Source organism: Mytilus californianus, unplaced genomic scaffold, assembly GCF_021869535.1.
Source record: "Mytilus californianus isolate M0D057914Y unplaced genomic scaffold, xbMytCali1.0.p SCAF_8, whole genome shotgun sequence".
Lineage (NCBI taxonomy): Eukaryota > Metazoa > Mollusca > Bivalvia > Mytilida > Mytilidae > Mytilus > Mytilus californianus.
The window spans coordinates 113,078,140-113,096,024 of NW_026262734.1; the positions used below are offsets into that span (position 1 = coordinate 113,078,140).

At 32.8% G+C, this 17,885-nt stretch overlaps 1 protein-coding gene across 1 annotated transcript; it reads left to right on the top strand.

Moving 5' to 3' along the window:
* The first annotated feature begins 1,218 nt into the window (after positions 1 to 1,218).
* On the top strand, positions 1,219 to 5,472 carry LOC127710969 (GTPase IMAP family member 7-like). Its single transcript, XM_052216913.1, has 3 exons — positions 1,219 to 1,329; positions 3,479 to 3,535; positions 4,335 to 5,472. Exons 1-3 carry the CDS (start codon positions 1,242 to 1,244, stop codon positions 5,039 to 5,041), a joined length of 852 nt encoding a protein of 283 aa, XP_052072873.1. The 5' UTR covers positions 1,219 to 1,241; the 3' UTR covers positions 5,042 to 5,472.
* The last annotated feature ends 12,413 nt before the right edge of the window (positions 5,473 to 17,885 follow it).

Here is a 17,885-nt window from a genome sequence, read left to right on the forward strand (position 1 = left end):
TTGAATGTATCAACCAAATGTAACAATGATGTGTCTTTACTGAGTTTGGTCATAAACTGAGATTCATAGCAATACAGGAATAAATCTGCTATTACAGGGGCGCAGTTAGTGCCCATAGGAATACCTACTACCTGACGATACAGTTTATCGCCGAAACGTACATATATGTTATCTAGGAGAAAATTTAAAGCTTCAATCATATCCTCACATTTCCAGTAAGTGTATCTAGCATACTTTCCTTTTATCCTGCAATCAGCCAACTTTGAACAAACAACAAGTGTACACACACATTTTGGCTCTATTTTTAGTTATATAAAAAAGTATCCTGATACCCTGCTTTCGTCTTGAGCTAACGAGGTATTTCTGTTTACGAACGTATACAGTTCATATAGGGGTCTTCTTCGCGGTCCACGTTTCTTGCCATTTTGATTTCTATTTAAACTAAATGTTAAAGTGTGGATGTAAATTGCAGGATAATACCAATCATATGTAAATTGTCAGAAATATAAAATGCGTTTGTACTCGTTAATTAAGAAATAGGAGAAAACCTCTGCGAGCGTCGCTTTTCGTCCAGTTTCTAAAGCTCGTGCCTATAAATTTTAGATTTTTCGACAAGGTAAAACTGAGAATGGAAATGGGGAATGGAAATGGTACATATATTGTATATAAACTTTGTAATCAAATAATTTAAATAACCGCTACATACCTTCTGCAAAATACATGGTGAACCAAACAGATAGGAATACTTGTTTACCAATATAAAACATCTAAAATTAAAAAAGAAAAAACTGTGCATAAAGTACATTGTTAATTATCATTGTTAATAGAAATGTTATGTAACATGTGTAAGAATAAATATCATTTTAAGTTCCAGCTAAAAAAAATGTAATTTCCAATTATTGGTGACAAAATGCGAAAGTCAACTCTTCAAAAGATAAAATATTTGACAGTTTAAAATTTTGAAAAAAAAAGCAAAACTAATACTAGTAATGTAAAAATATGACCTACCATGCAAAGAGTCAACGATCTAGGACCTCCTTAGTACATATCAGATAATCGCTATAATCACTATATTGCACATGCTATATTCACATGAATCAGTCTGTGGAAATTTTCAGTTTTAGTTTCGGTTTCGGTTTTCCGTATATAACTATTGATTCGGTATTTTCAGCCAACAAATTGTTGATTACACGTCATTACAAATAACTTAGTCGTCAAAATAGTTTGAATTAAACACAAACATGAAGGTATTACAAATCTCACTTATTTTGTGGGTTACACCTTTATTATCTTCATGTTCCACAGATGACAGCTGTAGTTCTAAGTCAGGTAAGACATTCAAATATTTAATTTTTGATCAGAAAACAAATATTATGTTTAATTTTGATACTTTTTTAAATCATTCTGTCCATATGATCTAAGGTCAATTGACGAAATGCATTAGAGAATATTGATGTGCATGATCCACGAGAACAGCACACAAAGGGTTAACTTGGGAATCTTTAGGCTTTTCTCGTCCGGCAGTAAAACCTTTGCTAAACAGGGATGCTTTGTATCTATGCAGGATGGTCCGGTCGGAATTGGGCCGTTAATATTGAAACAAATTTGTGGTATGATTGCCAATGAGACCACTCTCCACCAGAGACCAAATGACGTAAAAGTTAACAACTATAGGTCACCGTACGGCCATCAACACTGAGCAAAACCGATACCACATAGAAAGATATAAGAAGCCTCGAAATTACAAATTCAAACGAGAAAACTAACGGCCTGATTAATGTACAAAACAATAAACGAAATATAAATAATACATACATCAATAGACGACGTTAAACCCACCCGAATTTAGTCGAAGATGTCCAATTGACCATAAGTCTATACACCCAGTCATCCTTTGGTATTCTCTTTCTCATTTAAACTGCATACGGTCTATATAATGAAGTTAGTAGCAATGCCAATGCAAGCATCAAAGAATTTTTTTTTTAAACTTAACATTAAATGTAATGGTGTAAAATCTAAAAAAAAATTTGTTTCCTTCATTTAGATTAAAATATTGTTTTCGTCAAAGTTGGGTATCAGAATATTCTTTTAGCCAACAAAAAAAAACATAATCCCCTCCACCCTCAGAGGTAAATGATCGTTGGCATTTTGCTTTCTTTTTATTTACATCTAATCGATTCGATTCGATTTAGGGGGCGGCAGCCTGGGCTCCTTTATGGAACTACATTTATGGTTAATACAGACTTTTTACTGTTCCACTCCAAATGTTGACAAGTTTGAGCCATCAGCACCTAACCCACTACCCCCCCCCCCCAACCCCCACCCCACCTCCCCCCCCCCCCCCCATATGTGAATATGTTATGGGACACAAACAAATGTTTCGGCTTGAACATTTGTATGTAAATATATGCATGTACAAACGTAAGAAGAGTTGTGGCGACCTTTTTTCTCTGAGTTATACATACTTTCTGCACACACAAAAACCTGTAGATTAAGGTAAACTTTGGAAAATGAATATTCTTGCTTAATAAGAACTGAGAAAGATAACATCGCCCAGGTAGGATATTCTGCTAAGCAAAATGCAGGAAATTATCGTGTTTAAAAGTGAATATAAAATTAATTTGTCTAGCTGCAAAGCCGCACAAAAAAAAACATACAAATAATACATTTACGTCGATCTGTATTTCACTTGCGCCGATTGTGTCTTTCATTTGCGCTGATTGTGTACAGAGAAAGGTGAATGTTATTTTTTATTTATCATTGCGTTAGTCAAATGTACATATGTTATGATTTGTCACGGCCTGGGTTTTTCTTGATGACATCCATAAAGACATTTATGTTGGGTGGTACGAATCGAACATTTCATTGTAATGCGAATGAAACGATTCTAGACCGTTTTTCGTCCTCTTACAGTTTTAAACGTGTGCATCTGCCCAGAAATGAGGTGGATAACGTAAAGTTGATCATATACAAGTGGGAAGGAATGGTAGCCCGAAAAATTCCGATAGCCATTTACCAGGGTCACTTGATTTGTCTTTATACTCTGTACTTAGCCCAACAGACTGGATTTTCCTCAACCAGATCTGAGCCAGATGAAAACGACAACAATCTATTTGCAGGGGACAACAGTTATATACATGTTATAATTGACAATTCATAACATATGAACAATTGGTTAACGGGAAAGGTTTTTAATGATAAATAAAAAAATAACATTCTTCAGTAATTTACCTGTACACAATTGGCGCAAATGAAAGAATCAAATCGGCGCAAATGAAAGGTCGAAAACTCTTTAAATCGGCGCAATTGTCATACGCCCGTTGCAGTAACAGTTGAAATATTGTTTAATTAATAACAGACTTGCGTTGACCTTCACTCTAAGAAAAAATAAAAGGGCAATGTGGACTGCAGACAATTTAGTTTAATGCCACACTATTTCTCTTTCATAATTTAATTCAAACAATTCCATTTTTTATAGGAACGGTTGCAGATAGTGAAATTCGTCACTGTACACAAAAGGAGAGTGAAGATATAGGTATGCATTGGACACACACACACAAGTTAAATTTCATTCAAATTTCAAATAAATTACGTGAAAACAAAAACTATTTGAATAGAGGAACTTGATCAGGTTCGCTCGAGACAAAAGCAAAAAATTATAACATTGCAGAGTACAGAAACAAAAAAGAACCTTAACATAGCGGTAAAAAAAACGTCTAAGGCAAATTTTAGCGTTAGAGACTACAAACCCAAAATGTACATACGGGTATGACTATTTTCTAAATGTATTAAACTGGAAGTATAAAAACTAAAAGCATAAAACCAATGAGGGCTCTAACAGAAACGGCATAAAAGTTAAGGTTAGTTGTACCTTTTTCCAATTGTATGTACTAATAATAAATTGCAAATATATCTTTTGTTTTTAAAAATTTACGGTTTTATTGTTCTAATCATATTACTTTAAACCAGGTAGCTAGTTTCTTTTTGGAATTGTTTTTTGATTACAATGCCGGGATATCTTAAAGCTTTAAGTAACTACAATATTCAGTATAGGATTTGCTCATTGTTGAAGGCTATATAATGACCTGCAGTTGTATATTTGGCAATCATACCACATCTCCTTATTTTTATACAGTTCTACTAATACCCTGATTCCCCAATTGCCTAATGTGTAAATTATTTCTAAGTTGAAATTATGGCGAAAATATATCTTGCAGGTACATAAGTCAATGCTAAAGTGCTGCATGCTTTCTATATCATAAAACGTAAACAGACGTTCAATACTTCACGAATTTCTTCTTGATAATAATTTTGATAATATTCTTCGTATGTAGGTATAACCGAAAATGAACGCAGAATATTGCTAATAGGCCGGACTGGAGTCGGCGAAAGTACTACTGGAAACACAATACTGGGGAAGGACGTTTTTGTGGCAGATACTTCGGGCGAGTCAGTAACGAGAAAAACGGAATATGCGCGTTCACTGAGTTACGGAAGAAATCTTTTAGTTGTTGACACTACAGGATTGTTTGATACAAGTATACCTAATAATGTAGCTATGAAAGAGATTGCACAATGTTACAGTCAAACAGCTCCGGGATTACATGCTTTCATTTTTGTCATTGAGATTGGACGAATCACCAAACAGGAAAAGGATACATTTGACTTTTTTCTCACACATCTTGGAAAAGATGTAATTGATTATATGATTGTACTATTTACTGGAAAATATAAACTGGATTTTCAAAACAAAACGAATCAACAATTTGTCGCAAACTTAAAGACGAAACCTGATCTTACATGGCTGCTTAACCGTATCAAACATCGCTATACAGTGTTTGGATATAGCGGTAATCGTGCTGAGCGTGAGGAAGAAGTAAAAGAACTTCTACAAATGATCGACGACCTTGTCAAAGAAAACGAAGGGAAATATTATACAAATGACATGTATAAAAGAACGGAAAAATTATTAAAAGAAAGATGGGAAGAGGAAAAACGAAAGGAAACAGAAAAACTTGATAAAGAAATAGAATCAACTTAGAAATCTGTTCAAAAAGAGTTTGAAGAAAAACAAAAGGAACTTGAAAAAAATGTTGAAAGTCAGAAGACTGAACATGAAAATGAAATGAAATTATTGAATTTTAAATTTAACGAACAAGAATCTGATATTGAGAAGATAAAAAACCAAAATAAACAGGACCTTGAAGAAATGCGAAGAGAAATAAAGCAAAGAGAAACGGAATTAAAAATTCGTCGTATAGAAATGGAAAGAGACATTGAAAAAAAAAGGTTGCGAGAGGAAGCTGAAAGAAAATTGAATAGTCAAGAAATGACTTTTAGAGAGGTACACAGATCTGATCCTGGCTTTTTTTAGCAGGCTCTCGGGGTAGGATGAAGGGTTTTTGGAGCTGCTGTAGACGCTGTTAAGGGGATTGTTAATTTTTTTGGAAGTTTTTTTTAAAGTATATAAAATCTTATGAAAATTCATACGTTTGTCTTAGCAATATCTTTTCTAAAAAGACACATTGTTCTTAAAAAAAACCAAGCATACCATCAACTCATTAGCCATATTTTATTCAACGGAAGATAGGAAAATGTATCCCTCTTAAGACAATTGTTGTTAAATCTGAAATACCGCATGCATAACTTGTGTGCAGAATGCAAGAAAAATTATTAAAAAGTGTTCTTATTATTCCTTTTTTTAAAAGTTGTAAGTTTACTACAATTAATTTAGACGTTTTCTTTAAAATGTCCTGTTGTTGCTTAGTCGGTAAAGTAGATTAACACAATTCATATTATACCGATATTGTTATGTACCCTTCGCAAATCGAATTAACACAATTCATATAATACCGATGTTGTTATGTACCGTACGCAAATCGAATTAACACAATTTATATAATACCGATATTGTTATGTATCCTACGCAAATCGAATTAACACAGTTCATATATTACCGATATTGTTATGTACCCTTCGCAAATCGAATTAACACTATTCATATAATACCGATTTTGTTATGAACCTACGCAAATCGAATTAACACAATTCATATAATACCGATTTTGTTATGTACCCTACGCAAGTCGAATTAAAACAATTCATATATTACCGATATTGTTATGTACCCTTCGCAAATCGAATTAACACAATTCATATAATACCGATTTTTTTATGTACCTACGCAAATCGAATGAACACAATTCATATAATACCGATTTTGTTATGTACCCTTCGCAAACCCAATTAACACAATTCATATAATACATTATTTACTTTTTTTTATTGGCTTGTAATATTTTTGGTTTCGAGCGTACCCGATGACTGTTGTTCTGTTATGGATGTACTTAATTCTTTGTCGTATTGTTTTGGTTTTGTTTTTCATATTTAATATCATTTGTAACTTACATGACCCAAAGGATCAGTGTGAGCTTTTGCAATCACTTGGCGTACGTCGTCTGTCGTCCGTTAAATTTTACAAAAATCTTCTTCTCTGAAACTACTATGCCAAATTTGTCCAAACTTGGCCATACTCATTATTGGGGTATTTAGTTTTTAAAATGTGTCCGATGACCCAGCCTGCCAACCAAATAGTCCGACATGGCTAAAAAGAGAATATAGGGGTAAAATGCATGTTTTGTCTAATATCATGATTATCTTGTAAACCACTATAGATAGGGAAATTCTGACATGGGCTAAATTGTTTACAATGATGAGATCTACCTAAAGTTTTTTTTTTTCTTCAAATACAAACTATCAAAGGACTTCCTTCTTCTTAGAGTTATTGCCCTGGATTTTTATCTTCTTTTTCATTGTTGCCAAATATCTTGAAAATTATAATAAATACATGTAGACAGAAACTGTAATAGCAAATATAATCAGCAAGACAAAATCTACAAATAGTTCAACATGACGAAATCGTCACTCGATGTTTATTGATATTATTTCCCTTAAATGACGATTTAACTATGTTTTTGCATTTTTGCCAATCTTTCTGAAAACTATTATATATAGATAGAAACTTTAACAAGCAAAACGGATCAGCAAGACTACTATATCTACGAATAGATCAGCAAAGATGAATTTGTCAGTTGTTTTATCAAAAGAGCTATTGCTTTTAAATGACGATTTTTTAAACCTTTTTGTATTTTGTGCAAAACAATAGAAGCTAGATAGAAACTGTAAACAAATAAATGATAAGCAAACAAGAGATTTATGTCATGAATTATATTCTAGTCTACAATGTTGGAGAGTGGCCATTGATTATAATACACATAGACCCATGTAAGCGGCACATGCTCTTAAAAAAAATATAGCCTCTAGTTTATTATTTTGTATTATTATTATTAATTTTTAAAAGACATTACATTACTGTAGAAAGCTGAATATTAGTTGAAGCAAATACATCGAACGATATACATTGATAAAACAAGAAAAGTTCTGTTTGGTAAGTTGTAGTGAGTTTAGTGTAGAGGATGGACAAGTCATAACGGTTAACCAAATTTACCAACAAAAGTAAATAATTTCAAATTAGTTTAAATTTTTTAAAGAGTTTTCGACGATCAAAATAAAATTAATTCCATTATTTTCGTGTGTTTTATTACAATAACTAAATCAGGGAACTAGTTAAAGAATCAGACATATAAAGTATCAAACACTTATTACGAGCTAAAAATCAAATAAATTTGACGGGCATTTTTGGTGATTAAAGTAGCCTAAATATAAAAGATATTACAAATAAACCCTGAGAAGTGTTAATGACATAATGTTTTACTTTTTGACTCGTCATATTGGAATAATTATATTCCAAACTGATGTCTGACATAACTGATGTATAATTGAAATTCAACTTATTTGATTTGGTTTGAAGGTTTGGTTTTACCTGTAAAAAAAAAAGTTTTTGTGTATTGGTCTTTGTTTCTAAAACTGTTTGCAATAGGTCAACTGTATTGGGTGTATGGAAATATTTTACGATGTACATGTCAGTCTGCCAAGTTTTATTTGACCTTGACCTCATTTTCACGGTTCATTGTTCAGTGTTCAGTTTTTCTGTTTTGGTCTATTTTTCTTAAACTATAAGCAATAGGTCAACTATATTTGGTTTCGGAATGATTGTAAGTTGTAAATGTCTGTCTGGCAGGTATCATCTAACCTTGACCTCATTTTCATGGTTCATTGGTCACTGTTAAATTTTATGGTTAAGTTTGTTTCTTAGATACTATAGGCAATAGGTCAACTATATTTAATGCATATATTGATTGTAAGGTGTATATGTCTGGTATGGTTCATCTGACCTTGACCCCGTTTTCATGGTTCATTGGTCAATGTTAAATTTTCCTTGTTAAGTTTGTTTCTTAGAAACTAAAAGCGATAGGTGAACTATATTTTGTGTATGGAATGATTGTAAGGTGAACATGTATTTGCGGTTTGGTTTAAAATTGAGAATGGAAATGGGGAATGTGTCAAAGAGACAACAACCCGACCATAGAACAGACAACAGCAGAAGGTCACCAACAGGTCTTCAATGCAGCGAGAAATTCCCGCACCCGGAGGCGTCCTTCAGCTGGCCCCTAAACAAATATATGTACTAGTTCAGTGATAATGAACGCCATACTAAACTCCAAATTGTACACAAGAAACTAAAATCAAAAATAATACAAGACTAACAAAGGCTAGAGGCTCCTGACTTGGGACAGGCGCAAAAATGCGGCGGGGTTAAACATGTTTATGAGATCTCAACCCTCCCCCTATACCTCTAGCCAATGTAGAAAAGTAAACGCATAACAATACGCACATTAAAATTCAGTTCAAGAGAAGTCCGAGTCTGATGTAGCATGTATATCTATTGTCATAAAAATTCATAATATCAAATAAAGTTAGTAGATTTGACTAACTAAGTCCTTATAATTGAATAAAGTAACATTTATTTTTAGTGGAAAATTGTTTTGGTGTTAATTAATCTCAACTTGAAAATTGTTTGATAGCCCCTCTTTGTGATCAATGTCAGATAACTCTGGTTCATTTTCCCAAAATTTTATCATCATGGGGAGATATGCCTCTAATAGTATAAGACACAATACAGATCGTATGCTAATGAAAGCCTGAACATTTTGACATTGTTTGTTATTTTTATCCGTGTCTGTTTTTTAATATTATCACACTTTCCTGTTAAGATTCGACTAAATACCCATAGCCCGATATCGTCAGGTAAATACGCTATTTGGTTTATCTGACTTTGGCGTCATTTTCTTGGATCGTGTTAACATTATGTGATACTTGTAGTAAAGCTTTATATTTAGGACTATCAACATAAAATCAGTGATCAGTGATCAGTATAGCAGGCAAGACATTTTAGCGTGTGCACTCTTGTATCTATATATATTATTTTATCATTATAAATGTTAATCCAACTAAATGGTATTGCTATATACTTATGAACATTCACGGTCCTATATTCTGTCACAAGATCGACGAAACACGTGAAATCCTTTTTGACCATAAAGGACATAAAGTAATATAGATTTAATACTGATTTCATTACACCAGATAATTGTTAAGATACATATCTTTTCCATTCATTTTTCTACTGAAATTGTTATTGCCAAGCATCTTTGTAATGGTTTCAATAAAAACACTTCAAAATGAGAATACCATGTACAAAGAGAAGCAATCAAAAATGTTTTTATCTTTCAAATTTGTGTTTTATTATATTTTCTCATTAATAATCTAATTATACAGTCACGTTTCTTTCCATAAGAATCGAATCTTGATCATAAAGGTGTTTATTCTATTTTAATGTCTTGATTGTGAATGTTGTTTTATTAACGTATACTCTATATTTTCTTTCAAGTTTAACTCCAAACATCTTTCTAGTTAAGTTTAGCAGATGATCTTGACCTGGAAATTAACAAATACTAACGGCTTAAATATAACATTTATGAAAGAGGAGAATGTTTTCTAGGAGAGGGTCGTCTTGTAAATTTGTAGTAGTGAAAGAGTGGAACGCCCATATTTACCACATTTTCATCTACGGCCAATTTACATTAAACTTCGGAAAATTAACTTGTAAACACACGTATCTAATGAAGGAGGATCTTAATGACATTCGGTTTTACAGGGCTGCAAACTAACGTATACTTGAGAAGAAATCGAGTATTGTAAATGTAAATATGTGCAATGTGCTGGAGCAAATTGACATAAAATATTTGCTAACTCACTGAGCATGCTTTTATTCAATCCATTTAGCAGATTATTTAAACGCATTAAGCTGCACTTGATTCAAAATTTGTGCCTACACATTTTCAAAATTATCTAAGACGGGGACGATCATTCTGTTAAAAGTCCATCCTGTATATCATATAGTCTCAACGCGCATGCGCGAAACAAAAAAAGAGCAGTGAAAAGCGTGAAAAATAATTTGCAAGTGTTTTGAATATTTGTGTTAAATATTCTCTTGTATCGTTTTTTAACTTGTGATTGTTTTATACGTACGATCAGATTGATTAATTATTATCTCTGCTTAATAAATAGTGGCAAAATATTTCATACATATTCAGGACATTTACAATTTGATAAAAAAAAAGTCGGTTCATGAAGGGTTCGAATGTTTATGGTCACTGAAAAAAAAACACATTTTCCATGTAACACACCCACAAGGCCACTAAAAATTTCATGCGAATGTGATCTAACGTTAACGTACAGAAAGCATATGAGAGGGTCATCACCTATACACGAATATTTTTACTCAAAGTCCCATTCTGACATATCGTTGCTGCGTAATTATACATCCCACACACTGGTTCACTTTCCCAAAGCCAAAAAAAAGCACGTTACTCTATTATGTGCGAACCATTTGCTTCCCTTGCTTTGATGTACGTAATTCAGATGCAGCAGGTTGCTATAGGAATATTGAATCACAAGCCACACATTGCTCCAATAACCAATAACCAGTTACACACGTTAATCCAGCGCAAGTGTCGTACAAAATGTGACCCGAATGGCACCATATATAAACAGATTTTTGTTGGTTTTTTCATTTACTTGAATTGTAGTGGTTTATTCGTACAATAATCACATATATTTTAATATCATACACCCATTTTGATCCAATTTTCGCTATTGCGTATCTATACATATTATTCTAAAATAATACTCTTCATATACTAGCCTGCTAACGTCTAAAAGCGCTTTCGAGGTTTCTTATGCTATCAATTAGTATAAATGATCAATTAGCATAAATGATCAAATGATCGGAAGTCTTGCTTCAATGTTAAATTATTGAAAACAAATCGTCCTAATATAATCAAAATAAAAAATGTCGAAAAATGTGTTATGAACTAAAATATTTTATTTTTTTTGCCTATGGTCGCACTCCTTCCGCTTCCGGAAAGGAAAAAACAGGAACAAAATCAGTACAAATCATATGTCACAGAAATGCTGTCTCTTTAAGTAGCATGATATTTTCTTCCCGGGGATTTTTGTTAATGTACTTCAAATCAATAGCGTTATATTTCCTATTTTGCAAATTGGAAATCTCAAAATATATCTATAACATCTGTATTAATTTCAATGAGGGATTGAAATACCAGCAGTAATACGGAAAAGAAGGAAAGAGAAAACTAGTTCTTGATGGAGCCGTCCAAAAGCATTTAGCCATTGGCTTCAAATATTCAGCACTTCAGACATGTACAATCAGTACTTTTACTATTGAGATATCAAATGATTGAATTTGACATTTTATGTTTTATATGGTAATTAAGTGTTTATGTTTTCATGTCTTAGTGCTTTTTTAACCAGTATATAATATAACAGACACTTTCACCACCAACCGATACAATATTCTTATTACCCTTTAAATATAAGACTGATTAAAAATTTCAGGACATGAAATCTAGCATATGACATTTGCTATGATTCCAAAATACTTCAGCCCTCACAACATTAAGCAATCATTTTTATCGCATTTGAGGTATGAGACAACAAATAATTTAAAAAACATATATAATAGGGCATAAGACATTTTTGCGCTACTAATCAATTTTCGCAAAGAATGAAAATGCATGTAATAAGGGTAATGACAACATTTTGTAGGAGTTCTGACTAAAACTCATTCAAAATTTGCGTCATCTCAACTGCTAAATGGAAATGTGCAAAATACTATTAGAAATTCTATTAATGAACGGAAACTGGCCTCATTCTCAACATGCTATGATTGGGAAGTAGAACTTGTCATTATCCATACAAAAAGGACAAATATGTACGATTAATTAGATGTAAATTAACCCGTATACAACAATTATAATAAAATGTACGCTTTCAAACGTATATGATTTGATTTGATTTTTGGTGTTTTAAAGCCACTTTTAAGCACCACTTATGGGCTATTTCGTGGCGGCCAGTTTTTATTGGTGGAGGAAGCCGGAGTGCCCGGAGAAATCCACCGACCTTTGATAGGAAAACTGACAATCCTAGTCAATTAAGATTGGAGTCGAGTGCATCCGCATGAGCGGGGTTCTAACTCACAACCACAGTGTTGACTGGCTAGTGATTACAGTAGTAACTACTAAGACCACTCGGTTTTGATTCTTTTTGCTATTAACGGACTTAACATTATTGTTGTCAAAGTTTGATAACCTCTGTTTCATTTATTCATATTAAGTTTAGAGCGATTTGGAACTTGAAATATAGTTTTAACAGATGACCATTTGTATTATTTTGTGTTTTAATGTAAAGTGATACAGTGGTATAATTTTGATTTGAATGTGTTGTTTGGTTGATGTCTGATTTGTATTTACCCAACGTCATTTTAATTGACACATAGCTTACAAACAACAAAGGGTGAATGTTAAGGCAACAAAAGGCAATTTTACAATTCACATTTTAAACATAGATAAATACAATTAACCTTCTTGCTGCCGGAGGGACACATGTGTCCACACCGACTGTACCGGAGGGACACATATGTCCATGTTTTAATTTATGCAAGCTTCTAATCATTGCTGTACCGCTTTCAAATTAAAGACCGAAGATAAAACTGTGTAATATATTTCTACAAAAGCTCCCAAATGTAATGGTCATTAGGGCATGACGTCATATATCGAATGACGTCATTGTTGGGAATGTGACGTCACAAGCGTCGAGCGGTCGTATTTTCTGGCACACGAAATGCAACCTTGAAAAACAGCTGGCAGCAAAGGGTTAAAGTCCAAATACACAGTATCTTATGTATTCCAAAAGATGATATTCTTCCAGTGTGCATCTCTTCATCCATAAAGTACCATGATATTAAATGTTTAAAAAAAACAATTACAGAATTATCACCTAAAGTAAGAATCACTGTTCTAAACTGGTTGACAGTTACAATTACATCACATTTAGGACATTTAGTATTATCAAACCCAGATTTCCGAGACATGTTTACATGTTTGACGAAAAAGCAACACATCGATACCGAAAATCAGAAGTCCACTACAAGTCAATATATATTTTGTTATTGATTATTATTTTCGTTACATTCAGCGGCAAGTATTTCAAGTACTTCAGAACGATTCACTTATCATTTAATTGAAATGCAAATTTCAAATAATTTTATGTATTCAGTTTATTGTCGACATATTATAAGTTATATGGTTCACTACTGACCCCTACAGATCCATAGAGGGTCAGTAAAATCCATAGGGGTGAGGCCGAAGGCCGAATCTCCTATGGATTTTATTCACCCTCTATGGTCCGTAGGGGGTCAGTAGTGAACTGTATAACGAATTTATCGCACGCGGGACTGTTTCTGCTGCGTTTTGTAGAAAAATAAACAATGAAACACAACAACATTAATAGATGACGTCACTATTAACAGTAGACGTGACGTTATGAACCCCTATGAAATTTACTAACCCCCTACGGATCCATAGGGGGTCACCACGTGACGGCGTTAAACCAATCACAACGTGATAATTTACCCGCGGTGCGATAAATATGTATGTTGTTATTTCTTTCATTTGACATTAATTCCCAGTAATATTTGGTACATCAATCGAGGTAAATTTAGTAAGTTTGTTTGTTCAACAGTAGTTAAAGAATTTAATAGGGATTTTTGTTTTTCTTGTATATAAGCACGATTATTATAATTCTTATATATGCGTCGTGAATCCTATTTTACTTTCACAATTGTTAACATAGAATAAAGCCCGTCGTACATACTATAGCCAGGATTGTGTACCCACACACTATCATTAGGAAGTAACTGTCGCGTTAGAACAACAGTACCCGTATGGTACATTGTAGAAGGAGGACTACTGGAATAACCAATATATGTGTTCGATATCTGTTTTCCATTCAGATAAATGTAGTAGTTAGCTCCATTTTCCTGGGACATGATTGTAGAAGAAATCATATATAATCCTTTTCTTTGACAAACAAACTTTCCAGTACTTTTGTACGCTGCGAGGTTATTAATGCCAACACTAAACTTGACGTTGTCAAATTTTAGAATGCCACTTGCGGATGTAGTGGATGCAAGATGAGCTGTCATAGCCACTGAAAAAGACATTTGAATTTACACGTAATTTTATTTCATCTTTTTCTTAATAAGTAAAATGAATAAAAACATAACAATGTACAATATTTATGACATAACCCGTCTTTTCTTTCTACAAACAAAATTGAAACTCTTTAAAAACTTTGATAACCAACCCATTGTTTTTAAATTTATTACTAGGTAATCGTATTTATGTAAATGTAATTTTTGGTTTGGATGTTTTTGTTCTGAAATACTATAAACATTTTAACAAACAAAGATATCGGTATTTTTAGATGATTTTCTAGATTACCAGCCTTGTACACCCATGAGCAACACGAAAGGTGCCAAATTGGGAGCAGGATCTGTTTACCCTTCCGGAGCACCTGATATCACAATGGATTTCGATGGGGTTCGTTTTGCTCAGTCTTTAGTTTTCTATAATTCCTGTTGTATACTGTTGTTTGTCTCTTCGTCGTTTTTCCGTATTGTACAATACAATAATATAGTCGGTTTAGTTTTGAATTATGAGTTTGAATATCCCTTTCTTGTCTTTTTCCACTCGTTTATGTTTGTCTTTAGTTTGACTGTTCTTTTAATTTTTTTAACTGGTCAATCAGTGTCATCAATTAATGATATTCGCTGCTCTGTTTCAAAATAACAAGCTTTTTATATAAATTGATAGTATATAAATGCCGGAACTAAAAACTCAGAAAAAAAATGAACGTCTGTGTCCTTCGTTTTGACATAAGATATAAAAAAAGGAGATGTGTTATGATTGCCAATGAGAAAACTATCCATCAAAGTTCAAATGAAGTGGATGTAACCACTTATAGGCAACCAAAAGTCCTTCAACAATGACCATACCGTATGGTGGGCTATAAAGGCTCCGACATGAAAATATCATACAATTCAATTGAGAAAACTAACGGCCTAATTTATAATAAAAAAGTTTGCGAAAAACAAATATGACCGACATGAACCAACGACAACCACTGAACTCCAGGCTCTTGACTTGGGACAGGCACATAAAGAATATGGCGTCATTTAAAAATTTGCGGAAAATGAATTTCTCCAGATTTTTTATACATTTTACATGGTCATTTTGATTTTCCTTCAAAAAGTATTAAGAAATAGCAAGATTTTATAAAAATTTCAAAATGGCTTTTTTGAACTATTATATGTAATAAAATCAATAAAAAAAAAAAAAAAAAATACGGTTCAGCAGGCCAAAAATTGTAATCATTGGCACTACATAAACATAAACTAAAGTTTCCGAATATCAGACGAAAAGTTTTAAAAAAGCAAGTCAGCGAACATCCTTAAACTACAATACTTTTGATGAAGTTCGATATGGATTTTATTGTGATGAGTAAAACACAACTTGTAATAAAATAACTGCAGTTTCAACAAGTTCAATACCAGCGAAAGTATAAGACGCCTTCATGACTATATTTCCTACACTAGGGTGGTACGATAATGTTACTCGAAAACAATTCCACTGATTAAGGTTACACTAAAATATTTGAAACATCATGTACCTGATCAAAGTCATTCAGCTAACAGTCAAAAGCCAATATTGAAAGAATAAATAAATTAATTATCAATCTAAATAAATTGACACACATTCATCAACGAAAGATGGAACTGGGCCCTCATCCTTATGAATATGAAAAAAAGTATAACAAATATTCTGAACCCCAAGGCAAATTGAAAAAGGAGAAGTCCATAGAAACTTTCAAAATCAAACGGTACCAATCAACGGAAAAACTGCCATATTCCTGACTTGGTACAGGCATTAATGTGAAGTTATTTAACGTATTTTTACATTAAACGTTTATTCATGTTTCAAAAGCAATTGAACGTTACTAAATTCATATTTCTTTATAAAAACAAGAATGGTAATAATGCATACTTAACTTCAATTAAGTGATCCAAGTTTTTGTTTTGATAAAGTTGACCATTCTTTTGTCAAATCTGAGATAAAAAAAAATCGAATACGGGAGAAAAGACGTCATTGCAAATTTGGACAAAACAAGGGATTCAGCCTCAGGAAAAATGTTTATTGATATTTTATTATGATTCATATATACCTAGTTCTGTGCTGTCATTTATCTGTTTTTGTATACGTGAAAACGTCAAATTGTTTCGGTTTTCAGTTTCCTCACTTTTCTTTTCAATATCGCGTAAATGAGCAAGCGTTAGATTGTCCCGATTTTCAGTTTCCTGAAATTTCATCGTAAAATCACTTTGAATATTGCTCAACTGTGTGCCTACACTGTATTGCGACAACCTTGTTTCATTTATAAGATTATCCACGCGGTGACCTACAGTTCTAACGGAAGTGATATGATCTTTTTCTAGTTGCTTGATTTTACTTTGGGTGCGAACTTCAAGTTTATTAAGCGAATTTGTAGTCATATTGTATAATGCCAAAAAGTCTTGACTACGTGCACGTTCCTTCAAACTCAGAGAATTGGTCTGTGCAGAAATTGTTTGGACTTTTTGTTGTAAAGTTTTAATTTCTTGAAGTGGTCGAATGCTACCTAATTGTTTTAAGTTTGAAATTTCTAGGTCAACCAGCATTGTTTTGTTTCTTAAGACTGCCGATTCTCTACCTTGAATGGACAAGTTTGTTAGTACGTCATTATATAATCCTGTTTGCAGTTCATCGAGGTGTTTCGTTTTGTTCTTAACTAACTGGAGTTCATTTTCCATCTGATTGTATTTGTTCTGCAACATAGCGTTTTCGTTTTTTAAGTCATTGTAACTTTGCTCCAGAGCTTTATTTTTTTCTACTAATTTTAATACATCCTGGTTAGTCTCATTGTTCTTTTCAATATCAGCTAATTTCGTATCCAGCAAATCCAGTTTCTGTTGTAGCTGAGCGGTTAGCAGGACAAAGGAATTGTCCACGTCATGGCGAAGTGTGGTAGTGTCCTGTTGTAGATTTTCCATTTTCTGCTGCAGTCGTTTCTCCTCTTCAAAGAACTTTGACAGTGTCATATATTAATTGGTAGGTAAAGATTGTCCTCCATAACTTTTTGGCTATTTAAAAGGAAACCATTAACGGTAGTGAAAAAAATGATATAAAACATCGACATTTTGAACACACCCATTATATCGAATACCTAAATGAAGGTAGTTTTATCCTTTTATCTATAAATGAACTTGGTATATTTGCTTTATGATTAGTATCACATGTACATACTTTGGAGCTTGGTTATATGTTATGTGTGATTTAATGCACTAAAATAAATGTTATCTCTCAATTTAAAATATATCAAATATTGGTTTGTATTCAGGATGATTAATTTGATATACATAATTACTGACTTTTCTGAAAGTTATTAAGCTTGTAGGTTTTTCACTT

Excerpts from the sequence above, each read along its gene's own strand:
- LOC127710969 (XM_052216913.1), top strand. The coding sequence starts at position 1,242 with ATGAAGGTATTACAAATCTCACTTATTTTGTGGGTTACACCTTTATTA. Across the intron at positions 1,330-3,478 it reads CAGCTGTAGTTCTAAGTCAG|GAACGGTTGCAGATAGTGAA; the intron begins GTAAGACATTCA and ends CATTTTTTATAG. Across the intron at positions 3,536-4,334 it reads AAAGGAGAGTGAAGATATAG|GTATAACCGAAAATGAACGC; the intron begins GTATGCATTGGA and ends CTTCGTATGTAG.